The following is a 26775-nucleotide window of genomic DNA, read 5'->3' as shown; positions in this document are numbered from 1 at the left end:
GCATCACACATGGAAAAATGGACCATAGAGAATGTTACAGCCCCTCCCTGTAGCGAGAGTGAAGAGGGTGCACAGGCCACTAACAGAGAGCTTCTTTGTGTTCTCGCACTGGTGGTTGAGAAGCTCTATCTCCAATGGTCCCCTCTGGTGGAGCTGGTAAAATCTCGTAGAAACGTAATCAGTAGAAATAAATACTAAGTGTTGTGCTGACATTCAGCTGTCGGTTGATAGTCAGTTGCCAGTATGTTATTAAGTGAAGTATAAAATGTGGGTCCAGTCTGAGGCTAATAAAGTGCAGTGCTGATATTTGTATCGTGAGCGATCAAGGTTCAAAAGTCTGATTGCTTGGGGGAAGAAACTGTCATGTAGACAGCTGGTGCGGGTCCTGATGCTGCGATACCGCCTGCCTGATGGTAGCAGAGAGAGCAGCCCATGACTCGGGTGACTGGAGTCTCTGATGATCCTCAGCTTTCACACACCGCTTGGTATAGATGTCCTGGAGGGAGGGAAGCTCACCTCCAATGATGTGTCTGGCAGTTCGCACCACCCTTTGAAGGGCTTTGCTGTTGCCATACGAGGCGGTGATGCAGCCAGTCGGGATGCTCTCTACAGTGCTGGTGTAGAACCGTGTGAGGATGTGGTGGTTCATTCCAAACTTCCTCAGCCATCTCAGGAAGAAGAGGCGCTGGTGAGCCTTCTTCACAACGGCATCAGTGTGGATGGACCATGTGAGTTCCCCAGTGATGTGGACACCGAGGAACTTGAAACTGCTGACTCTCTCCACCGGTGCTCCATTAATGGTGATGGGGCTGTGTTCTCTGTATTTCCTCCTGAAGTCCACCACAAACTCCTTGGTCTCGCTGACGTTGAGGGAGAGGTTGTGCTCCTGACACCAGTGTGTCAGAGTGTGCACCTCCTCTCTGTAGGCTGTTTCTTCATTGTCAGTGATCAGACCTACCACCGTCGTATCGTCAGCAAACTTAATGATGGTATTAGAGCTGTGTGTTGCCACACAGTCATGTGTGTATAGGGAATACAGGAGTGGGCTGAGAACCCAGCCCTTTGGGGCTCCAGAGTTGAGGGTCAGTGATGAGGAGGTGTTGCTGCCCATTCTTACCACCTGGCATCTGCTTGACAGGAAGTCCTAAGTCAACTAAGTATGTTTGATTATTTGTGGATTTATCTGCTACCGAGTGTTAAAATCAGTGTTGGATTTAGACATCTTGCGGGGGTGCGTCAGGAGGCAGCGAATGACTGTTGTAAAATCGCATATTGCTGCATGTTATATTTCATGTTTATTAAAATTTGTACAAGCCTTATAAACTTATAAGCTTACTTGTATTGACTGCTGAGGCTGTAAATTGTAATACAAATATAATTAAGTTTCTTCCATTTAACTCATATCAGCCATATCACGTTTCACTTCTTAAATGTGAACTATTTTTGAACACTCATTTAATGATTAATCATTTTAAAAGGTATAAATGAAAGTGTTGATGATAAACAAAGCAGTTTAACATGGTCTAGATACAATCAAATAAAAAAATGTAAGCGTAAGTTCCGTCTGCAAGTTCTCGTAAGTTGACTCTTTTTGATATTTGTTGGTTTGGTTGGCAATACAAATGTAGTTCCAGATTTTTGGCTTTGTTTGAAGTGCAAAAGGCTATACAACAGCTTTTTGACCAAGGTTTTCGTTCATAAATTTGTCAAATCTATCAGATTTTTCTCCCCCATAGAAATGAATGGGTCACAATGGTTACAGGGCTTCGCTTTCCCCTGCGAATGGCCCGATTTGTTTGCTGCTGTGTACAAGGTCTAGTGCTGTCACAGAGCGGTGAGATATCACAAAACTCTTCTTTCAATGAAATCAATCAGGGAGTAGGAACATTTACTGCATACCTTTACATTAAAACAAAATTGCTAACTTTAAATGTCAGTGTTGGTGTAGTTAATTTGTTTTGCCTTTTTACAATTAACAATATCAACACAATGGTAAGTTATAAATGTAAAGTCATTTTCATATAAACACTCACATTTGCATATAGCAAGTGTGAGAGAAACAAAGACACAAAGAGATGAAATAGCTTTGCGCTGTGTCATATTCCATTAGTCAAACAGGATAAACTGTTCTCGTTTGACTCTCTCTCTCTCTGTCTCTCTGTCTCTCTCTCTCTCTCTCTCTCTCTCTCTCTGTCTCTGTCTCTCTCTCTCTTTCTCTCTCGTTTCATACTATTGAACATACACCCGTTAAGATCATTCCTCCGGTAAGGTAAGCAATCAACTTCCTCTTTTACTAACTTTTGAGTAAATTCCGATTTTTCAATGTTTTTTACACCGACATCATGATCCAAATGAGAACTCTTAATATTGATTCCTCTATTTAGACAGCAATGCAGTTACATTTAGGGCAAATGCAGACTTAAGCTGAAGGCTCCTGCTTCTCAGATGTTCTAGTAATTTTACATTTATCTCCTCTATAGTTTAAAGGGATAGTTCACCCAAAACAGAACATTCTCTCATCATTTTTACAGAATATATGCTGTAAAATGTAATTTGCAATGTATTCAATTAGATTACTCAAGGTCAGTACCATATTCTAAATACTTTGGATTACTTCTTCAGCACTGGTAGATTTTTTTCACTTGTTTTGACTATAAAAACTCAAAATACACATGTTAATACATTCTCTGAAAACCCCAAATATCTTATGCAGTGTTGTTTCTAAAACAAGATCAATCAAACTGATCTTGTTTTAAGGATTTAAAAAAAAATTACTTTAAAACAATAAAAAAAATTATCATCAATAATATGATTTTTGCCCTAATATCAAAGATCTTACTAGAAAAAAATAAATTATGATCCAAAGTGAATTTTCTTGATAAATAAATATGATGGTGTCTGGTCACATGTGCATATAAAATGGCTAGAAATAGCATTTTAGATTAGCGTAAAGCTGACAATTTACACAAGGTTTAGTTCTATTTCTTCTGCTCCAAACTGACATCAAACTTACTTCTCTGTCTGCTCGTATGAATGTAACACATCATCAGAAAATGTTTCACCGCTGCTCAAATGTACTTTGAATCACATCATTTATATGAATAAATGTTTTCTATCTGAAAGCAGTAAATATGAAATGAAACAAATTACAATAAAATGCAAAAGTAATCTCTTCAGTAATCAAAATACTTTTTGAATGTAACTGTATTCTAATTACCAATGATTTAAATTGTAACTGTTGTTGAATACAGTTACTTATCGTTATGTATACCTTGTCTTGTTTCACTGTTGCCCTTTTGTTTGCCATTTTTGTCACTTTTGCACTCCTTAGTTTTCACTTTTGTCCCTTGTTTAACTCCATAGTCTACTTGTTAGCGTTCGTGTTCTCTGTCATTGTTTTCACCTGCCCTTGTTAATTTGCCTTTGGTTTCTGTTAATCACCTTGTCATCTAGTTTGTGTTCTGTTTGTTCATTGGCCCCTTTGTCCCATGTTTTTGTATTTAAACCCTGTCTGTTTGTTCAGTCTCTGTCAGTCGTTGAATGTTTGTGAATGTTGTTACCCTGGTCTGTGTTCCCTGCCCGAGTTCTCTATTTATGTTTATTTCCCCACTGAGGGTTTTCCTTTGTGTTTTTGTTAACAATAAAGTAAGCTGCATTTGGATCCTCAACCTTCGTCTGCCTTCATTGCCTTACATTCGTGACAGAACGACTGACCACCATGGATCCAGCGGTTTTACGTGCCAGATACCACCTGCTCTGCCTAAGGCAAGAGGACCGTCCGATTGAGGCCCACGTCCGCGACTTCCTTGGTCTTGCGGCTGTTGCGGACTTCCCGGACACCTCCCTTGTGGTCTTCTTCAGGGAAAACCTGAGTGGCTGGCTGCCGCCGGCATCACGCGGCTGGACTCTCCGCGACTTCCTGGAGTTGACCTTATTGTTGTGCGGCTCCCCGTTCACCGTGGGCCATGCTGGGAAGGACCCTACCTCCCCACCTACTGTGGAGACTCTTCAGCCGTCCCAGGCTCTCCCTGTTACGCCTGCCCCGGTCTACGAGCCAGAGCCCACGCCAGCCCCGGTCTGCGAGCCAGAGCCCACGCATGTCACGGTGAGCGAGCCAGAGCCTATGCATGTCACGGTGAGTGAGCCTGCACCCACGCCTGCCCCGGTCTGCGAGCCGGAGCCCTTGCCAGCCACGGCCAGCGAACCTGAAGCCACGCTGACCAGGAACAGCGTCCCAGCTTCGCCAGTCGCATCAGCCCGGAGGAAGAGGAGAAGGGGAAAGGTCTCTGCTCTCCAGCCTCCGCCTGCCGCAGCCCCGTGCCCTAAACCCCTCTTGGCTCTGCCCTCAGCGCCCAGCGAACCCAAGCCGGCGCATACCACGGTAACCCAGCCAGAGCCTGTCGCCTCCGAGGTCAGTGAGCCAGTGCCTGTCGCCTCCGAGGTCAGTGAGCCAGTGCCTGTCGCCTCCGAGGTCAGTGAGCCAGTGCCTGTCGCCTCCGAGGTCAGTGAGCCAGTGCCTGTCGCCTCCGAGGTCAGTGAGCCAGTGCCTGTCGCCTCAGAAGTCAGTGAGCCAGCACCTGTAGCCTCGACCACCCCTGAGCCAGCGCCTGTAGCCTCGACCGCCCCTGAGCCAGCGCCTGTAGCCTCGACCGCCCCTGAGCCAGCGCCTGTAGCCTCGACCGCCCCTGAGCCAGCGCCTGTAGCCTCGACCGCCCCTGAGCCAGCGCCTGTAGCCTCGACCGCCCCTGAGCCAGCGCCTGTAGCCTCGACCGCCCCTGAGCCAGCGCCTGTAGCCTCGACTGCCCCTGAGCCAACGCCTGTAGCCTCGACCACCCCTGAGCCAGCGCCAGTAGCCTCGACCGTCCCTGAGCCAGCGCCAGTAGCCTCGACCGTCCCTGAGCCAGCGCCAGTAGCCATGACGTCCAAGAGCCTGCGCCAGTAGCCATGACCGTCCAAAGGCCAGCGCCAGTGGTCGCGCCCATCCAAGAGTCAGCTCCTCTCGAGCTTCCCAGTGCCCTGCCTTCCGAGCTTCCTAGTACTCTGCCTTCCGAGCCTTCCGAGCTTTCCAGAGCTCCGCCTTCCGAGCTTCCTAGTACTCTGCCTTTCGAGCCTTCCGAGCTTTCCAGAGCTCCGCCTTCTGAGCTTCCTAGTACTCTGCCTTCCGAGCTTCCCGAGTTTTCCAGAGCTCCGCCTCCCGAGCCTCCTAGGGCTCCGCCTCTCAAGTCTTTCGAGTCTTCCAGGGCTCCTCCTCCCGAGCCTTCTAGGGCTCCGCCTCTCAAGTCTCCCAAGTTTTCCAGAGCTCCTCCTCCCGAGCCTCCTGGGGCTCCACCTCTCAAGCCCCTCGAGCCTTCCAGGGCTCCGCCTCTCAAGTCTCTCGAGCCTTCCAGTGCTCCGCCTCTCAAGTCTCTCGAGCCTCTCGAGCCTTCCAGGGCTCCGCCTCCTATGGCTCAGCCTTCTACGGCTCCGCCTCCCGAGCCTCCCACAGCTCTGCCTCCCGAGCCTCCTATGGCTCCGCCTCCCGAGCCTCCTATGGCTCTGCCTCCTGCAGCTCCGCCTCCCGAGCCTCCTTCGGCTCTGCCTCCTGCGGCTCCGCCACCCGAGCCTCCTGCGGCTCCGCCACCCGAGCCTCCTACGGCTCCGCCTCCCTAGCCTCCCACGGCCCTGCCGCAAGAGCCACTCCCGGCTCCGCCTCCGAAGCCTCCCTCAGCCTCGCCTCCGACGCCTCCTAGTTCCTTCCCGGCTCCGCCTCTCCCGGCTCCGCCTCCTGGGCCTCCCTCGGCTCCGCCCCCTGGGCCTCCCTCGGCTCCGCCTCCTAAGCCCCCCACGGTCCTGCCTACGCCTCCTTCGGCGCCACCTCCCAAGTCTTCTACGGCTCCGCCTCCGAAGTCCTCCTTGGCTCCGCCTCACACGCCACCGCCGGCCCCTATCCTGCGGCCACCACCCAGGACCCCCAAGCCTACCCACATCCCGTGGTCAACTCCCAGGCCTCCTGAACCTGTCCCTGCCCTGTGGCCAGCTCCCAGGCCTCCTGAACCTATCCTTGCCCTGTGGCCAGCTCCCAGGCCACCTGAGCCCGTCCTTGCCCTGAGGTCAGCTCCCAGACCTCCTGCACCTGTCCTTGCCCTGAGGCCAGCTCCCAGACCTCCTGAACCGGTCCTTGCCCCATGGCCATCTCCTAGGCCACCAAAACCGGCCTCTGTCCTGTGGCCACTTCCCAGGTCCCCTGAACCGGCCCTTGGCTCACAGCCATCTCCCAGGCCACTAAAACCGGCCTCTATCCTGTGGCCTCCTCCTAGGCCCCCTGAGCCGGCCCTTGCCTTATGGCCAGCCCCCGGGCCATCTAAACCTGTCCCTGCCCGGTCGATACCTCCCTGGCCCCCTAAACCTGTCCCTTTGTGCCACCATAGACTGCTTGCCTGTCCTCTCGGCCTCCCTGGACTGCCTGTCTGCCAATCTTTGCCCCCCTGGACTGCCTGTCTGCCACTCGTTGCCTCCTTGGACTTCCTGCCTGCCCTCTGTGCCCCTTGGACTGCCCTCTTGCTCTTGTGCCCCCCTGGTCTGCCTGTCTGCCCCTGGTGCCCTCATTTTGTTTTTTGTGAGTTTTTGTCCTTGGTTTTTTTCTTTAGGATCGTCTGGAATCCGATCCTTTGAAGGGGGGCTCTGTTATGTATACCTTTGTCCCATGTTTTTGTATTTAAACCCTGTCTGTTTGTTCAGTCTCTGTCAGTCGTTGAATGTTTGTGAATGTTGTTACCCTGGTCTGTATTCCCTGCCCGAGTTCTCTATTTATGTTTATTTCCCCACTGAGGGTTTTCCTTTGTGTTTTTGTTAACAATAAAGTAAGCTGCATTTGGATCCTCAACCTTCGTCTGCCTTCATTGCCTTACATTCGTGACACTTATATTTTGTATTTTAAATACGTAATCCCATTACATGTATTCTGTTACTCCCCAACACTGCAGATGTGTATGACTTTCTTTCTTCTGCAGAACACAAATGAAGATTTTTAGAAGAATATTTCAGCTCTGTAGGTCCATACAATATAAGTGAATTGTGACCACAACTTTGAAGCTCCAAAATGCACATTTATACAGCATAAAAGTAATCCATACATAAGCCTCTCACAATTATGAAATATATTTATACAATTAAGTGTCAAAAAATAATTGCGATTATGATGATTAATTGTCTGATTTAGAGCTATGACGATTAATTGTTATAAACTGTTATATATCATATTTAACCTCAGAGATATAAATCAAATAATAAAATAGGGGTATATGATTTCCTTTTAGGGCTTTAAAAACTTATAAATAACATGAAAAAAAATTTTAAACATCAAAATATTTTTACATTTTTAAAATATGTCTCTCTTTAGTTTTGGTCAGGTTTACATTTACACTGTAGTTTTGGAACTCCTGTATTTTATATTATATGTTTTTTTATTAAATTAACTATAGTTCCCTTACAATTCAGTTCACTCGACATTGCATTATTCTGACACATATGGGAAATCCTTTTTTCGATGACCTAGTTGAAACCCTTCTACAATAACGGCAATTCTAAGATTGGCTATGGTGTTTAAGTCGCACCCGGTATAAAAGCGAGCATGCAAACACCATTCCTCAGAACTTTCTTCCTTCAAGACTGCGAGTATCTCTCTCATCTAGAAGCCCTCTACAACTTCGCTGTCGACATACACAAGTCAGCGGGTGGGATCTTCATGGCAGTGAGAAGACTGTTCTCCTGCAGTGTTCCAGCAAACATTTACTCCGCCTCGCCGCTTGAAGATTCACTGGTGAACTGGCCACTTTAGCATCCTGATTCCCTGAAGCACTTTGGCTGGAGTTTTTTATCCTTATAAGTTTATTGTTGATATTGTATTTATATACAATTGAAGTCAGAAGTTTAAATACACCTTAGCCAAATACATTTAAACTAAAATTTTCACAATTCCTGACATTTAATCATAAAAAAACATTCTCGGTCTTGGTCAGTTAGGACCACTGCTTTATTTTAAGAATGTGAAATTTCAGAATAATAGTAGAGACTGATTTGTTTCCCCATGTGCAAACTGCAGTCTGGCTTTTTATGGTGGTTTTGGAGCAGTGGCTTCTTACTTGCTGAGCAGCCTTTCAGGTTATGTCGATGTAGGACTCGTTTTACTGTGGATATAGATACTTGTCTACATGTTTCTCCAGCATCTTCACAAGCTCCTTTTGCTGCTGTTCTGGGATTGATTTGCACTTTTCGCACCAAAATATATTCATCTCTAGTAGACAGAATGCGTCTCCTTCCTGAGCGGTATGATGGCTGTGTGGTCCCATGGTGTTTATACTTGTGTACTATTGTTTGTACAGATGAATGTGGTACCTTCAGATGTTTGGAAATCGCTCCAGAAGATGAACCAGACTTGTGTAGGCCCACAATTTATTTCTGAGGTCTTGGCTAATTTCTTTTGATTTTCCTGTGATGACAACCAAAGAGACACTGAGTTTAAAGGTAGGTCTTAAAATACATCAACAGAAACAACTACAATTGACTCATCAGAGTCCCTTACGTTTTCAAGCACCTGTATTCAGAATAAAGTTACTTTATACAATTTTGGAAGAATACTTTTACAATACTTCTGTCATAATTAACATAAAATAAGGCATAAAGAAAAAATATTGTCAATCAATTGAGAAAATTGATTGTTTTTCTGAGGAGCACAGATGAATGCTGTTAACACGTTCTCTCTCGTGTGCAGTGTGGCCAGGGCTTCATGTTAAAATTGGCTAATTTGAAAACACAATCGTGGGTTAAAACCAAAGTAAAGGGGTTGTGTTTTTGAAATAGGTCTGATAGCACTAACGAATTGCAAGAGAAATGCAACCTCTTTCATGTATAATGATTCCTGGAATTAATATCTGGCAACTGCACCAGCACATCTTAACAATCATCATGCTTTCAGCTGTGCTACAGTATCAATTAAGTTGGCAATGTTATTTCCACAAATATATCATTTGAGCGCATGATACGTTATTTCCCTGCGATTGATGCTATGTAAATACATTTATGCAGCTGCAGATGCGGCTTCTGTGTAAAGGCAAAGTAAAAACGAACGGCTCACGAGTCACAATAACCATTTGATGAGTTACATCCACATCAGAAAGTTACAGAACTGTTGAGAAATGGCAGTTATTAACAACAATAATGGGCTACTATGAATAGGTAAAAAATGTATATGGAGAAAGTAGGCCTACTGCAAAGACTGAAATCGGGGAAAGGACCTGAAGTAGATCAGAGTCCAAACAACACCAGAAAAACTCATGTAAATAACTACTGTCAAATGTGTGGCTTATAGACAGATGGGAAGCTAGTTTAGTGGTGACACATATTGTAACATACAGGCACATCAATTTCTAGATGTAATACGAAGTGTTTCACAAAGAAAGAAAAAAAGAGATATATTTATAAAAGAACAATAATAAATAAAATGTGTTGGTAATAAAAGAGATAGAAAACTATATTAATAAATTAGCCTAAATATGGAAATGTGCAAGCAAGCCTAGTTCAAAATTGTATCAAATTTAAGAGAGAGTATTCTGGGCTGAATGCTGTATACTCTAAACTCTACACTGATTGTGATAGTCTTATGCATATGACTCCAGTGGTTTAATCCATGTCTTCTGAAACAATATGAAAGGTGTGGGTGAGAATCAGATCAATATTCAAGTCCTTTTTTGCTTGAAATACTTCTCTCTTCCTAGTAAGGGGTAACATACATGAAGAATGTGAATCACCAAAAACACAAGAAAAAGAATGTGAAAGTGAAGTGGAGATTGACAGCATGGAGTGGACTTTATTGTAAAAAAGGACTTAAATATTGATCAGTTTCTCATCCTTTCCTATCTTATCACTTCTTAAGACATGGTTTAAAGTTTTATGCTGATTTACGTGATTTTTTTTTGGAGCTCCCAAATTTTGGCACCCATTCACTTGCATTGTATGGACCAAAACAGCTGAGAAATTCTTCAAAAAATCTTCATTTGTGTTCTGCAGAAGAAATAAAGGCATACACATCTGGGATGGCATAAGGGTGAGTAAAAATTGTAAAATGGTGAGAGAATTTTCGTTTTTGGATGAACTGTCCCTTTTAAAATGGATCTCAACTATGTCTCAAACTGAGACTCAAACTGTGCCATGACAGTTAAGTCTGCAATCAAAAGTCAGAGATCTCAATCTAATTTGAATGAATAATTAAACATTTCTCACCAAATTCTTCCAAGACCAAATGATCTATTGGCATTAATTGTATAAATCTGTACTCATACGGTATGCAAACAATTGACTCATTTTCATTTCTACTAAGGATTTGTTGGAGAAACATCTGAGACTAATTTGTAACAGTAGTTAAATGAAGAACTGAGACAAATTTTGCTGCATTTGATTGAAAATCACATTGTCAAATCTTGCTGATATTGTTGTTTAACATGTAGGAGCAGACTGATTGATGGTAATGGACGTCTGAATCACAGTAGCAGAAAATCTTGGCATTACCAGTCCGTTCTCAAACACCCTTGAAGCACAGTGTACAACGTTTCATGCTCATGATTTCAAGAACAAAACAATAAAACACTTACTGGACACATGGATAGAAGTCAAAGCTAGATGAAAGGCACTTTAAGATGAGGTAAGAAGAATCAGCAGTCTGAATGAATAATATGTGTATGATGGTTCTTAAACCGTGACAGGATCATCTCTTGCAACACCCTGAAGGTGTTTAATTTGCAATAACAACCGGCTGGCTGTACATTATCCTGCTTTTTATATGACTAGTATCCAAACAAATAAATACATGGACAATATTGAGTTGCGTTGAAATTGTGTGAGAAGAAATAAAAAGCTGAAATCCACCTCTGGTTTGCATTGGAGTTCTGTTGGTGTTTATTTAGTAAATAATGAACATCTGACTTCTCATTATCACACTAATCACAAGATTACTTAGCATAATTAAATAAACAGACATGAACACTGTCTAATTAGTCTGTCGCTAAAGATACAGAGAGTCAAGACGGCAAAGAGAAGCAGTGCCCAATTCCTAAAAATTAAATTGACAAAGCTGTTTAATAACAACTTATAAACGTTTAAATACAGTTCAGACCTACCATGATCTGTGATGTTGTTAATTAATGGTAGATGTTTCTGTCTGCATTATTTAAAATTCGTTTTTAAAAACCTGTTTAATAGTGGCATTTCTGGTAAAGAACTACACTACCCATAATCCTTAAGAGAAAGATCCACCAATCAGAGAATTACGGCTAACAAAGTGTGCCAAAAGAGCTCTGTAGCGACCGCACACTTCCATGATAAACTGCGAATTGTCCGATCGAGTCCGTCTCCCTACACTCTCAAACTACTTATATATTTATATACATCTGAATATACCTTCATATAGTCTTGTACCATTGTCTTTTTGTCTGATTTTCAAATACATTTTTGCCAAAAATGTAACTTTGTAATACTTCCGGAACCCAGAAGGGTGCTATTGCACTCTATAGACATATGCATAACCAGTCTGGGCTTAACCTAATTTGATCGTAGAGACCATTGGTTCAATGGTTTCTTTAATCTACTTAGCCTTACGATGCTTTTGGGAAACACAGTCCTGATTGTTTCAATGTAAAATTGTCAGTCTCTCGCAACCAATGACAATGCAGGATACCGACAGGAATTTGAGGTAAGAAATTAAAACTTAAATAAATGATTTAAGATGTAAGGTATAACAACATCTATTAAAGGCTGTATATATAAATGGTTTCAGGTTCAATAAAAAATGAAGCTCTATGGACAGTATCTGTGACATGCGGTTGATAAGTGAAGGCAATCATTTCAACTTAGTTTGTAAACCAGTCAAAAATCACATTTGCTGTAATGGAAGTCTATGGAGAAGGAACTGAACCGGATAAAGGTTCAAATATACACTTTGGAAGTTTCAAAAAAGTAAAACCACATGACATTCTAAACATTACAATATGCATTACATTATAAAAAAATGATATGTGTTAACACGAGACTAGTGTTATAGAATCGCTAACTGACCATGGCTGGTTTTCCCGAAGCATTAAGTAGAATGTTAGCAGCACTTAAGTAGTTCTTAATTTCTAAGGCGCAGTTCTCAAAAGCATCGTTATCTAAGTAGTTTGTAAAAATGTTCTTACATTTACGAGAGCTTTAAATCTATCTTTTTCATTATTGTTATTATCACCTTTTCTCTCAATTTGGAATGCACAATTCCCCCCACTACTTAGTAGGTCCTCGTGGTGGTGCGGTTACTCACCTCAATATGGGTGGTGGAGGACAAATCTCAGTTGCCTCCGCTTCTGAGACCGTCAATCTGATCATCTGATCACGTGACTCGTTGTGCATGACACCGCGGAGACTCACAGCATGTGGAGACTCATGCTACTCTCCACGATCCACACACAACTCACCACACGCCCCATTGAGAGAATCACTAATCACCACCATGAGGAGGTTACCACATGTGACTCTACCCTCCCTAACAACTGGACCAATTTGGTTGCTGAGGAGACCTGGGATCTTAGGAGACACTCAGCATGCCCTGGATTCGAACTTGGGACTCCAGGAGTGATAGTCAACGTCAATACTCGCTGAGACACCTACTGAGATCTTAAGTCCATTAAGTGCAACTTAAACATATCTTTCTGGTACCTTTCAAATTGTATTAATATATTTTGGTCATTGGAAGTCCATTGTCTAAGTCTATTTCAGAGGATTAAAAAGTGTTGAAATAAATTGCTCTGAAATAAATAGGCAGTCTCTGCAAATACAGTATGTGAGTAATGTGACCATGTGGTTTAAACTTACATATGCCTAATAAATTATTCAAATTTGGTTAACAAAGTGAGAGTGTGCAATTAGACATTCCCTGTCTCTTCCTCTCCTTCCATCAGTGGATGTTTCAAACAGGCTTGTCTATAGTCTTTTTAAAAGTACGCCTAAGCAGGGGTTATATCTGTCCAGTGCCTCACACTCTAACCAGATGATCTATTCATATTTAGACATGTGTTTAAGTAGTTCAGTACTTTTGACCATCATTTTAATCCTGTTCTGTGTGCATTTGCTCAGTTTCCAGCCAAAGGAACCAAACTTTAGGCTATGTGAGAGCCCCTTATGATTCAAAAAGCGTACATTCACGTTACTTTCATTAATCTCTATGATTGAGCATCATTACATTTGAAACTCAGACTTACTAAAGCCATCATTATTTCTTTATTTAAATTCTGTAATAGTTCATACGTTTTGGCACTGTGACACGGTTACAAACAACTTCTATGTTTGTTAGTATTTCCATATTATTTTCAATTTGAGAAAACTCCTGGACATCTGGCCAAAGCGATCAGCACCAGTTTGGACTGGACAGCTCCCATAATGAAGCACTTAAGTTCAACTTCATAATCTGCAATCTACGTGCTGTAGATTGTATAGCATTTAAAGTGTAAAGATCTAAGTTTGTGCTTGTACTATATTGTGATTTGTTTCAAATAATGAGTTTAATTAAATCGTCCATCCATGTAAGTTTGCAGTGATAAGGTCATACACTGATGGCCTGATGTTTGGTTTTCAGGAGCTGGAAGATGTTGGCAGAGAGTTCACCTGCAGAGCTGGACAACTAGATGCCAACAAGAAGAAAAACAGATACCCCTTCATCTTACCTTGTATGTCAATATGTATAGGACTATTCATATATGAAATAAGTTGAATCATTCAATTGAGCATAAAATAAGCCTTCATGTCTGTTCTAATGAGTTGTGATTGGTTGATCAGATGACCACACTCGTGTTCAGCTCTCTCTGCTGGACTCCAAGCTCCACTCTGACTACATCAATGCCAGCTATGTGCCTGTGAGTATGCCAGCCAATCAATTATCAACCAGAAAACAAGATCAATTATCAAAATGTCTTGTTTCAGTCAGTCAAACCAGTCTAAAAAGAACTAGTCACAAGATGCATACTGTGGGGCGAAATGTCACAAACCACATTGAACAGCAAGATTTAGAAATATTTTTTAAATGTAAATTGAAGAAATATTAAAGATTGACATTGACTATGTTTAGAGGATAGTTCACCCAGTGATGAAAATGATGTGACTGAAATGATTTTATGTGGAACAAAAAGGAGAAATTTTGAAGGAAAAGGTTTTCCCCCACATTCAATTACAAACCTCAATTCCAAAATTTTGGACAGTTAATAAAATGTATTAATTCATGAATTAAATGTAAACAATTACTCTTCTGACCTGTATCCAATTGAAAATAGGACATAGACAACATAACGTTTTAACATTTAAAACTCATCTTTAATTTATTTATTAATGTTTAACAAATATAAACTTATTCTAAATTTTATGTCTGCAACGCATTCCAAAAAAAGTTGGGACAGGGGCATTGTAAGACTGGGAAGGTTGAGAAATGTTCAATAACACCAGAAGATCCCAATTTGTGTAAAATTGAGGGGGTGTAACGGGAGCCAGCTGGTACGTAATAGCTGTGCAGTGCATGTAAACCTCACTCCCCGGGCCTCAAGAGGTGCACTAGCAACTGTCACTATGGGCTGTAGTCTTTAGCCTGCTCATTAGCACACTTGCCTCCCATGCCGGAGGCCTCGGTTCAATTCCCGCTTGGGGCAGGTCAAGCAGGACCGGTTATACGAGCATTTGTGTTGGGGAGTAGTTAACTAAAAGTAACAACCCTATTAACTTAATTGCATTTTTAACAGTGTAACATTTCCAGTATCGAGAGCTACATTTTCACTTTACATTGTATTGTGAACGCAGCAGTGGAGTTGAGGGAGTCACACTCAACTGAACCATCCACTCTCTCATGTAGCACTGGGAAAACTGATTTGATTAAGTGAATCACTTCTTTCAGACGGTTCATGTGAATGAACTCATTCACACAAATGATCCACTGATTCACTTGAGCCGTGTGCAGCCTTGAAGGGATAGTTGATCCAAAAATGTAAATTCTCTCCCCGGTCACTTGCAGAGACCACCTCCCACCCAGAGGTTGCCAAGATGCAACAGGTATATGCAGACGTGTTTCCCCCTCTGCTGGGTCATACAAACCTCATCCAGCACCAACACCAATTTGTGACACTTCCATTCGGTTTGTTTGGGGCACCAGCTACATTCCAGCGTCTTATGGACCGAATCCGCAGACCGCATTCGGCTTATGGGAGAGAGAGCCTAGCACAAGGGAGTCCATGGTGTCTGTGAAGCTAATGAGTTTTGTGAATCTGTAAGCCTTGAAGTGGCCAACTAAAAATCTTATCTGTGCCAGGAGAAGCCCATTTCCCTGTGTCCTCCTTTCAAACCCACTAAAACAAAAATCACAAACAAAATGGTTGTTGTTTCTCATCTGGATTGAAAACAGACCGGCGACAATCAGAATCATTATGGCACCGCCAAGTGATTGCACAGGAAAAATTTGGATAATTGTTAAATAAATTTGTATTTAATTTTTTATTTGATTAAATCACGTGCAAAATACAAGCATTTTCACAAGTGATCTCAGACTGTTGGACTACACTGTCTATAACTGACGTTGATTGTGTGTGCAGGGTGGGACATCTGAGCATGATTTTATCTGCACTCAAGCGCCTCTGCAGTGCACCATGGGGGATTTCTGGTGGATGATCTGGGAGAAGAATGTGCCGCTCATTGTTATGGTGACCGCACTGACAGAGCATGGCAAGGTTTGCTGCAACTTTCTACCCACACAAACAACAAAACACACAAAACTCATTATACTCAGGGCCGGGTTGTTGTTTGCACAGGTGATGTGTGATCAGTACTGGCCACCCGAGCAAGGAACAGGATGTTATGGAACGGTGCAGGTGACCACAGTTTCATGCCAGCGTCACCCAGAATATTACATCACCACAATCCGCTTACAGCAGGTGAATTAAGAACATGGCGTGATCCACTGTTCTTCTCCGATTAAATATGTCCAGGAAACCACATTATCATATTAATATGAACAAAGAGGAAACAATAAGGTCTAAGCATTTGAAGTCAACAGGAAATCAAAATTGACCATAGTTATGTTCTTTACACATGTTCTTGGTCTTATTGTACACAAAGTGTTTGTCGTAATAATTTATACAAATGTAATAACTTGCTCCACCTCTGAAACATCCTGTTTGGCTGATGTCACTAAGTCATCTTCATTTTCAACTATGTTCCTCCAGCCAACTGTCATATAGGAAATCAATTTCCAGTGGATCAAATCAACCACCGACATTTTTTTTCTCATTGAATATCCTGTTTCGCTTGGAAAAATGTAAAATTACAGAAGCAACATTGGCCGTGAACTCCATTTCACTTTAACTGTAAAATAGCATGTTCCTTTAAGCTGGTTGGATCATGATTACTACACTTTGACTAGCAAGTTATTCATTTAAAAGAGTAGTTCATCCATAAAATGAGAATTCTGTCAACACTTACTCACCTGTAATACATTTCTTTTTCCATGAAACACAATAGGAGACATTTAGAAGAATGTCTGAGCTGCTTTTTCTCCATACAATACAAGTGAATGGGAACTGAGGCGGTCAAAAACCAAAACAAGAACAAAATAACACCCTAAATGTAGCATAAAATAATCTGAGACTCATGTACTATGTATTTTATAAGCTGCCACGACAAACGCTAGAGTCAATGGTGTTTGGTATCACTAACTATGTTTCCATCCAAGTTTTTTTTTTGCGTTTACCGATATAGTTGATGGAAACGCAAATTATCGCTAAAATTTCAAAAGTGTCAACATAATATTTTTCCGTTTAACTCTAGTGCATAAACTCTATGTCAATACTTAAATGGCTTAACTGGCTTGGAAACACTTTTTGGAAAGGAAAATGGCATTATTGCAAAAATACAAAGTCACATGACAAAATTTACCCCAATCGTTAGCCTGTGTTAATCATGACGACAAGGTATACATCCTTGAAAGCCAATTTACTGTACATGAAGCATTACTCACACTGTTATGGATTAGTCTTAACGGGATACCTGCACAGATCCAATGCTGCAAGCACATCTGCATCATGACACTTCCAGGAGTGCCAACACATCTTGTGTCATGCACAGAGAACAAATGAATGGCTAATCTTTGCGATTAGTTTAATCAAGGTAGCCATCCATTTATTTATTAAAGTTTCTTTTCCACACCATTCAAAATAATAGACGGCAGTCATGAAATTAGCCCACAATACAAAACACATATCATTTCTGTGCACAAAGAGTTAATTTGATTAAAAATAAATACTAGGAGAAAAGAATCAGAGTGCTTTTTAGCAATACAAATTTTATAACAATTATTGTTTAGCTTTTGAAAAAATGCCAGCACAATTCCCTGTATTAAATGTAAAAAATCATCAGAATTATATGTCCAATGCGGAGTTCACTGTTAGAAAATTAGCTTTTGAAAATGTTAAAACTTTTAAATATTTTAAATCTAATCCTCTTGTGACGAGGAGGAGGGCAAGGCCGTGACTACTTTTTTTATTATCAAAATAAATTTTAGATAATAAACAAGTTCAGTTGGTCGTTGAAAGTTGCAGTTGTGGGGCCTGGGTATCCTAGCGAGTATTTACACTGACTACCACACCTGGAGTCGCAAGTTTGAATCCAGGGTGTGCTGAGTGAATCCAGCCAGGTTGGGGGCTCTCGGTGGGGCCCGTGGCGAGTTGACCGTGGATGCCGCAGATAATAGCGTGGACCTTCACACGCGCTACGTCTCCGCTGTAATGCGCTCAACAAGCCACGTGATAACTGCACAGAGTGACGTTTCAGATACTCAGGCAACTGAGAATCATCCTCGCCACCCGGATTGAGGCGAGTCAATAAACCACAACGAGGACTTAGAGAGCATTGGGAATTGGGCATTCCAAATTGGGGAGAAAAAAATACATAAAAAAATTGCAGTTGTGATGGCAATGCTTTAAATTAGATGATTGTTCAAAATAGCCTGTTGAATATCAGGGTTTACAAATGACACATTCCTGAAATTACACCGCATCAATTTTTCTTTAATAGCCGTACACACAGCATATACACATTGATGGATAGTCTTTATACTAAGACTGAAAGTTTCCCCACTACTTGGTACAGGTTGCCAGCTTGAACATGGCCATTACTATTCGCTTTTGGGTCGGAACCGGTGGAAACCTGCGATAGGCGCAACATCAGGACCAATATTACAGTCCCATCAGAAGGGCAACTGTTCCCTTGTCTTCTGGTTGCATTTATTTCTGAAATTAAAATGTCAGTAAGCTGGTTAATTTCAAAGAATTCTCAATACTCCCCATTTTACTAAAACCTCGAAGGAAATAAAAATAGGGACATCTCGGAGGAGAAAGGTACACAATTAGTGATATACACACATTTCTGTATGGAAACGGCTTAAGGGCAGATTTATTTTATGATAAACCAAAACTTGTGCGACAAAGTGATTTTTTAAGCATGACATCACACACACCATTTTTATCGGTAAAAGGCCATTTGAATGGAAACAGGCAGAAGACTGCAAATTTCGCAAAAAAAAAATGATATGCAGTTTCACATTGTCGATAACAAAACAGCATGAAAAGGGGATGGAAACTAGGTTACTGACATCAAAACTGGATTACGCATCTTGATCTGCAATGTCTGAAAATCAAAACGCGAATCAGAATTTAGAGTTTCACCACTGGAGAAGATTATCAGTGAATAAAAACATACATTTTGGTCTGTTCCACACAGAAAGCTATCATATGACTTCAGAAGACTTTAACTAAATTAAATACAAAATATAAATATAATAAATATAACCACTCCACAGATTTAATATGAGAAAACTATAGTTTTGGCATGTCGTTCAGGACATCTTCTTTGTGCATGACACAAATAGTTTTTCCAACAATTGTTGAATATATCACAATTCCAGTGGGTCAGAAGTTTATATACTGTACACAAAGTTAACTGTATCTTTAAGCAGCTTGGAAAATTCCATAAAATGATTGTGAAGCCTTTAAACAATTAGCCAATTATCTTCAGATAGGAGGTGTACTGAATTGTATTTTAAGGCCTACCTTCAAATTCAGTGTCTCTTTGCTTGACATCATGGGAAAATCTAAAGAAATCAGTGAAGACCTCAGAAATAAATTGTGGACCTCCACAAGTCTGGCTCATCCTTTGGGAGCGATTTCCAAACACCTGAAGGTACCACATTCATCTGTACAAACAATAGTATGCAAGTATAAACACCATGGGACCACACAGTCATCATACCGCTCAGGAAGGAGACACATTCTGTCTCTAAGAGATGAACACATTTTGGTGCGAAACATGAAACATGTAGACAAGTATCTATATCCACAGTAAAACGAGTCCTACATCGACATAACCTGAAATGCTGCTCAGCCAGGAAGAAACCACTGCTCCAAAACCACCATAAAAAGCCAGACTACAGTTTGCAAGTGCACATGGGGAAAACAATCAGAATTTTTGGAGAAATGTCCTCTGATGTGATGAAAACAAACTGAACTGTTTGGCCATAATGACCATCATTATGTTTGGAGGAAAAAGGTGTGAGGCTTGCAAGGTGAAGAACACCGTCCCAACAGTGAAGCATGGGGGTGCAGCATCATGTTTTGGGGGTTCTTTGCTGCAGGAGGGACTGGTGCACTTCACAAAATAGATGACATCATGAGGAAGGAAAATTATGTGGATATATTGAAGCAACCTCTCAAGACATCAGCCAGGAAGTTAAAGCTGAGTCACAAATGGGTCTTCCAAATGGATGAAGACCTCAAGCATACCTCCAAAAAAGGACAAAAAAGTGAAGGTATTGAAGAGACCATCACAAAGTCCTGTCCTCAATCTGATAGAAAGTTTGTGGGCAGAACTGAAAAAGTGTGTGTCAGTTACATCAGTTCTGTCTGGAGGAATGGGCCAAAATTCCAGCAACCTATTGTGAGAAGTTTGTGGAAGGATACCCAAAACATCTGACCTAAGTTAAACAATTTAAAGGCAATGCAAATACTAACAAAGTGTATGTAAACATCTGACTTGAACTATAAACTTTTTTTTTTTTTTTTTTAAGTAATTTGCCTAGAAATAACACAATTTAATTTGATGGAAATGTGTTATGAAATTGAAATTCGTAGATCATAAAAATATGCTAAAATATTTTTTGCAGTGGTTTGTGTTCCATAGCAGAAAGAAAATCAATGCAATGACATGAGTGTAAATTCATAATAATAGATTTTTCAGTTTTGGGTGAACTACTTATTTTGTGTCTGTTCCAAAACCTAGTGCACCACCTCCAAAGGCAGCATTTTAAGGTATCCAAATCGCTCTCTAATGAGGCTCCATGTCAGTTAAGATGTTGCCATAGGCAGGGCACAGCGAGGCAACTCACCAGATTTTGGAACAGACCTATTGTTTAAGTGTAAAGTCTAAGTCTTATGCTTTGAATGAATGAATGTGCGTGTGTTTGTATGGAATGATTTTCCGGACGTTATTCAAAAGGAATTGCAAATTGTATTTGCGATTTGCGTTTTCAATTTGTGGACGCATAAAATGTCACATAATCCAAACGCAATTGCAAATCGCGCATTACCATTTGCATTTTCGTTTAAGCGAACGCACAGTGACTGCCAGATTTCAAATGGAAAAGCAAAGTCCGTTTGCAACTGTGTTTCCCATATCTTACGAGTTTTGGCCCTGTCATATTTAAATAGCAATTTTAATTACCACGTCTGCTTTTTCACTTTCTCAGTATTTGTCGCGTATGTAGCCAGCCAAAACTCAAATGGAATACTAATTCCCTTAGTATTTCCATTGATGCCTTACATGGAAACCTGTCAATCAGGGTCAAGGGTGGGATTATGCTATGGGGCGTGTTTGTCTTGGGAAGAGACGTCACTCACAGTCGTGGTAATTGAAATTGCTATTTAAATATGACAGGGCCAAAACTCGTAAGATATGGGAAACACAGTTGCAAACGGACTTTGCTTTTCCATTTGAAATCTGGCAGTCACTGTGCGTTCGCTTAAACGAAAATGCAAATGGTAATGCGCGATTTGCAATTCCTTTTGAATAACGTCCAGAAAATCATTCCATATGTTTGTGTATTTAGCAGGGTTTCTGGGCTGTGCGTCATGTGACTCACTATCATTACCCCCTCTGGCCTGATCAGGGGGTACCGCAGACTGCATCCTCTCTTTGCACATTCACTGAACATGTACAACAGTACCTCGACAATATCACCGGCCACGGACCATCAGTACTGCACTGCAGGTCTGAAAACACACTCTAGCTGCTTTGCGAAAGCTAGTTTGTAATGGTGTGATTCACCTCGGAGTTGGCTGGTTTGGTTCATGGCTTGTATGAAGTATGAAATCCTTATGAAACAATTAATGGAAAAAATACTTGCAGAGCCCAGATGGCTGAAAAAAGTGGGCGTGCACTGTGGAGTTGTTAAGCTTACAATTGAATACTCAAATAAGCATTAACATGTATTAACAACAAATATTGGGTAGTCAATTATTCTATTAACTAACTAATAGTTCTTCGGTATCGAATTAATTATTAATGTTATAATAAAAACTAAGCCTTACCACTGGAACAGCCCTCATGATGGAGGCATGCCATATGATGCCTTAAAATGCTAAGTAGTTAGCTGACTAGGTTTTGGAAAATAGCCACTGTGTTCTAATTAAAGAAAATAATTTTGCCACCATTTCAGTGTGTAATTTACAGAAGGGTGTTATCTTACTTTTCCATTCCTATTCTCTGTATATGTGTTCGTGTAGTGCAGGAGTGGGCCGTTCTGGCACGTTTGTGGCGTTGCTATGGTTACTGCAGCTGTGTGCAAGAGGAATTCCTCCTAACGTCCATCTGGCTGTGCAAGATCTACGTAAACGCAGAGTCATGATGGTCCAAAACATTGTAAGAGAACAAACATTCTACAGCAGCATTGAAGGAATATTCCGGGTTCAATATGAGTTAAGCCCAGTCAACACCAATTGTGGCATAATGTTGATAACCACCAAATAATTATTTCGATTTGTCCACCTTCTTAAAAAAAAAAAAAAAAAAACACGGTTCAGTAAGGCACTTACAATTTAAGTGAACTGGGCCAGTCTCATCCGGTTGATATTTATCTAAAAAAATACATAAATGAAACTCTAAAATACACTATTTCAAAAGTATAGCCACAAGACGTAAACATTATTCTTGTACATTTGAACCTGGAATATTCCTTTAAGCTCTTTGGACTACTGCAGACAGTTATGCACAGTAAACAGGTCAGCGTTCCGGAGAGTTTAAACCTGTTTATTAAATGAGATCATGTGCTTCATTTGTATCATCTGTAAGTAACTGGGCTTACTAATGTTTCAAAGTTATGACATTGAAGTTGAAATATTTGAGAAGTTTAGTAAGCAATGGTATCAAACTAATCTCTTTGAAAAATAAAGTTTAACTTGTATTGAACTCAGATCATTCCTTTAACATTGCAACACAACCTTTGCACTCTAATTCTGTCACTGGGTTCACACCAACTTGTCAGCCAATGTTTAAAGGTGCACTCAGCAATTTTTTCCCCCATTAAAAAAGTTTTACTCCAAAAGTAATGAATAGTTATTTTGAAACATATGTATAAAATCATGAGATGTGGACTCTAGTCATATCAGTAACATTATAAAAGTTGTTATATTCTACATGGCCGAACACTACTCTCTCAATCTCAGTAAACATCTTGTTATTTGACACTCACTCTTGGATTCAATTAATCATGTCTGATTGTGAATAGTGAATTTCTATAATGGCATCTGTGACTGAAAACTATTGATTTTAAATGATGCTGCATCCACACCACTAGATGTCACTGTAAGTCCAAAATGACACGAGCAAAAAGTTACTGAGTGCACCTTTAACAAGCCAATGTGTGTGTATGTGTTTTAGGAGCAGTACAAATTCGTGCATCAGTGTCTTCTGCACTGGCTGGGAGGAGAAACATCCAAACCAGGGTAAGAATCTCCACTTATACACCTACGGTGCACACTAAGTTAATAGTGGTTGTTGATCTAGAACCCACAAGAGTTTTAATGCTGTACTACAAGCTACATTTACACGCATTTTAATAATCTGTTAATAATTTGACTGATAGCTCAGTCTTAATGAAAAATCATATAAATCATATAAATTCATATAAATTAATTAACTGGCGTATTGTGTATTTAATTTCATTATATTAGGTCTTTCAATCGACTTTAAAAAAAATCTAAAAGCCACAGAGGCTTTCCCATTGGCTACAAATATATAACATTTTGTGCCAACACATGCAATTGAAACACAGCTTAATTGGCAAAGATATTCAGATTTTTTGCATAAATTCATAACTTGGATGGAAACACGACTACTGAATATCATCAGGGCTGGACTGGTAATCTGGCATTTTCCCGGTAGACCGACGCACTTTGGGGCCAATCAGGGGCGGACTGGCCATCGAGAGAACCGAGCAGGCCAGTGGGTCGGCCGTGAAACCTGCCGAATGTGACACGATAAGCAAAAATGAGCCACCACGTTATGCAGAGCGGACCACAAAACTGTGCCGCGATATGCTGAAAAGGACAGCTAACCCCACCCCTAGTTTTGGGCCAGTTACCATGTAAAATCCTGGGCCGATTTCTCTTCCCAGTCCAGCCCTGTATATCATACATGCATGTAGGTAACGTAAAAACGAATAAATGCTGCCACATGCTGTCACTTAAACCCTGCTCTTTTTGTGTAGCTGCGATTCCCTTGCTGCCCCTGTGCCTCTGCATCATGGGTCACGGCAATAAACAAGGGCGTCAGAGGCGTTCGGAGCGGACACAGCCAACGACACAAGACATTGACACACACATCAGGAGTATACCACACACTCCAACACCACCCAGCCTTCACAGACGTCACTACAGTCCCTACAGACAGCACTGAAGAGCATACAGCCTGCACACCTGCTGCGAAGAATAATGCCATCAACACACAACTGATAGCACACACCTGAAAATAAACACATCTAGGACAGTTGGAGTTTGCTTTTTCTAAGGCACACAAATATATGGCCAGGGCCTGAAACTATTCTGCATCACAGTATTATCTATAGTATTGCAACATCTCTTTCATCAAGACTAAATGACGGTTATCTCTAGAAGCACACAAAACCTTAACAGAAACTGTAGTGTTTATTTTATTTTCTGTGGTCTTGTTAGTTGCATATCCCTTTTGTTTTTGAGATCATCTCAAAAGAAATGGGAGAAATACTTCCAGAACCAAGATGGCTGAAAAGGTGGGGTGGACTGTTCACTCTATATGAAATGTGTGTTTCTAGTCATTTTACTAGGGCTTCAAATACTGCCCATAGGATCCAATATGACCATAAACAAGACAATAAAAATCCCAGATATTTCTTTTCAGACATTTTCTTCATCTGTAGTAGTGTATTTGTTGGACAGCTGGTCACAGGTGTAATGAAATACCATGGTATGAACAGGGAGGCAAGCTTGCCCCATGGAGAGTTGACATTGCATGAGTTTCTATCTCTGTCACATGATTGGAAGATAATTTCACATGATAATCTTGTATTTACAAGCATTAAATGAATGCTGTGTATCATGAGAAGTGTTGAAGTTTGGGTTTGCCTGAAGAGCTAAGCAAAATGTCTTATTTATATTACAATATGATGTTTCCCAGGCATCCAAAATAATCCCATGCAGTGAAAGGAATTGTGTTGATTAAAAATCGATAGTATTGATGTTATCAATACTTTATAGGCCTATTCACGCCAGCACCATCATTGGCTGTGATGGATAGATTAGCATCTCTTCAATAGCACGAACCTGGCTTCCAACCTTTCTGGGGCGTCCAATCACGTAGTATCATTAATATTCATGAGCCATGTTTTCAAGCACGATTCGTTCATTCCAGCTGCTGGCGCTCACACACCAGCGTCTGCCTTTCGGCCAATCAGCTCGGCCTAGTGGGCGAAAGACACGATACGTAATGCATTTTCATGAGCCAGCGACCCACCAGAATGCTCCTGTGAGCTCAGAGCTTTGACGTCTCCTCGAGGAAGTGCTCAGACCGTACACACTTAAGATGACCGCTGAAGAGAGACAGTTGAACCGGTGTTACAATATATTCAGTTGTTTCCAGTGGGCGGAGCATATATGAATATTCATGAATTATCTTGACATGCGTGTTGAAATGGAATTGAAAATGTTAGCGCACCACCAAGTTCCAGCGTTGAACGAAGTATGTAATAACTACACTATTCAGATTTTCGTAACAATTTGCAGTTTATAAATGCAATATATGTTTTGATAAATTTTATGTTCCTGAATACAACATTTACTGAAGTAGGTATTAGGCAAAATTAAGAGTACAACAGAGCAAACTTTACAAATAAAAATACAGTAGTCTACAGTAATCATGCCTTATTTTTCTTTCATATCTTTAATTGTGTTGTTCTATTTATTCTTTTCATTAACAACAACGACTAAAATAAACTTGCAGAAGTACTAAATCTGTGATTTCATAAAATGTTCGTAACCTACCTTGATGTGATTTCTGTGTCGCTCTTTATTTCTTGCTCATTTTTTAAACCGGTTATGACTATATGACTAATAGTTCAGTACCACATGCGAACATGAAATAAATCCTATTGTGTGTTCTTTGTGTTGCACTGTGGGCAACATACACAACCTATATTTTGAAAGTGAGTGAAATTTAACAGTAAAAGGATGAAAATATAATACATGTACTTGAATCTCTAACCACACTGCTCCAATATGAGTTTTTGTTTTCTTTAAATTGTTTAAATGTTTTATTACATATAGCTATGTAAACAATAAATATAAGAATGCTCAGAAACGCTTACAGACAATGCTTATAAGTGATCACAGATATAAATGGTTCAGTAGTCTAGCTGTGACAGTAATTTAAGAACTGCACTTTACTTAATAAAACTGTATCAGCATGTTTGCTGGAACCATTTGCATGACTAAAGAACTGACAGTAACAAACAAGCAATAAAGCATTAAATAAATGATTAAATACATGATCCAGAACTATACTCAAGTCTCATTCACAGGTGTTCTTCTCGTTTCTTATTTTCACATTTAGCCTACTCTATGTACAATGACAAAATCATCTGCTGCACATACTAAAGACATGTTGCACCAATTCCGGCCTTCTGTATTATAAGTGATGTCAATATTAGTCACATGAATCAATGTTACCAAAGCCTAATCATTTGAGGAAGCAGTCGCAATGAGTGTGTCTCTTCTTGGTAAGATAATGAAAACTTCAAAAACATTATAAGAAATTAAACACAATTGCCATAGAAAATAGGCAATAGGCTCGGATGCATAATTAGGACCATATCACCTGGCTGCTGTACTGAAGAGACTGTGAAGACTGGCATGAGAAAGAAGGAACATATGAAGCTGTATACCATCAAGTCATACTATACATTGCTGAAGGCCTATGCAACACATGCACACACTTATGTTGATGTTGATTTATATGTTTATATAACATGAGATGTTAGTTGTAATTAGTAGTAGTTTGTTTATTTTATTGTTTGATGATTGTGATTGGTTGGGAGCATTTGTGGTTGATGTTTGTCAAAATAAAAGTTTTTCTAATGCATATTGCTTGTTTTCCTTTTTCCACTTA

At 40.8% G+C, this 26775-nt stretch overlaps 1 protein-coding gene across 3 annotated transcripts; it reads left to right on the top strand.

Moving 5' to 3' along the window:
- The first annotated feature begins 348 nt into the window (after window positions 1-348).
- Window positions 349-25603, top strand: LOC127630682 (receptor-type tyrosine-protein phosphatase dep-1-like). 3 transcript variants are annotated; one of them, XM_052108335.1, is made up of 11 exons: window positions 349-1834; window positions 2253-2269; window positions 10482-10675; window positions 13634-13724; window positions 13834-13910; window positions 15627-15761; window positions 15843-15965; window positions 21191-21348; window positions 21864-21999; window positions 23017-23081; window positions 23846-25603. In XM_052108335.1, the coding sequence occupies exons 6-11, from the start codon at window positions 15681-15683 to the stop codon at window positions 23895-23897; spliced, it is 615 nt and encodes a 204-aa protein (XP_051964295.1). In that variant the 5' UTR covers window positions 349-1834; window positions 2253-2269; window positions 10482-10675; window positions 13634-13724; window positions 13834-13910; window positions 15627-15680; the 3' UTR covers window positions 23898-25603. The 3 variants fall into 3 exon arrangements, with proteins under 3 accessions (XP_051964295.1, XP_051964293.1, XP_051964294.1); XM_052108333.1 differs by having other exon boundaries at window positions 21188-21348; XM_052108334.1 differs by lacking the exons at window positions 349-1834; window positions 2253-2269 and adding an exon at window positions 8115-8502 and having other exon boundaries at window positions 21188-21348.
- Window positions 25604-26775: the final 1172 nt, after the last annotated feature.

Source organism: Xyrauchen texanus, chromosome 37 (genome assembly GCF_025860055.1).
Source record: "Xyrauchen texanus isolate HMW12.3.18 chromosome 37, RBS_HiC_50CHRs, whole genome shotgun sequence".
In the NCBI taxonomy this organism is placed as follows: domain Eukaryota; kingdom Metazoa; phylum Chordata; class Actinopteri; order Cypriniformes; family Catostomidae; genus Xyrauchen; species Xyrauchen texanus.
This window is presented reverse-complemented; position numbering and strand designations above follow the sequence as displayed.

Excerpts from the sequence above, each read along its gene's own strand:
- LOC127630682 (XM_052108333.1), top strand. The coding sequence starts at position 15,681 with ATGGGGGATTTCTGGTGGATGATCTGGGAGAAGAATGTGCCGCTCATT. Across the intron at positions 15,966-21,187 it reads CCACAATCCGCTTACAGCAG|CAGGGTTTCTGGGCTGTGCG; the intron begins GTGAATTAAGAA and ends TTGTGTATTTAG. Across the intron at positions 21,349-21,863 it reads CCATCAGTACTGCACTGCAG|TGCAGGAGTGGGCCGTTCTG; the intron begins GTCTGAAAACAC and ends GTGTTCGTGTAG.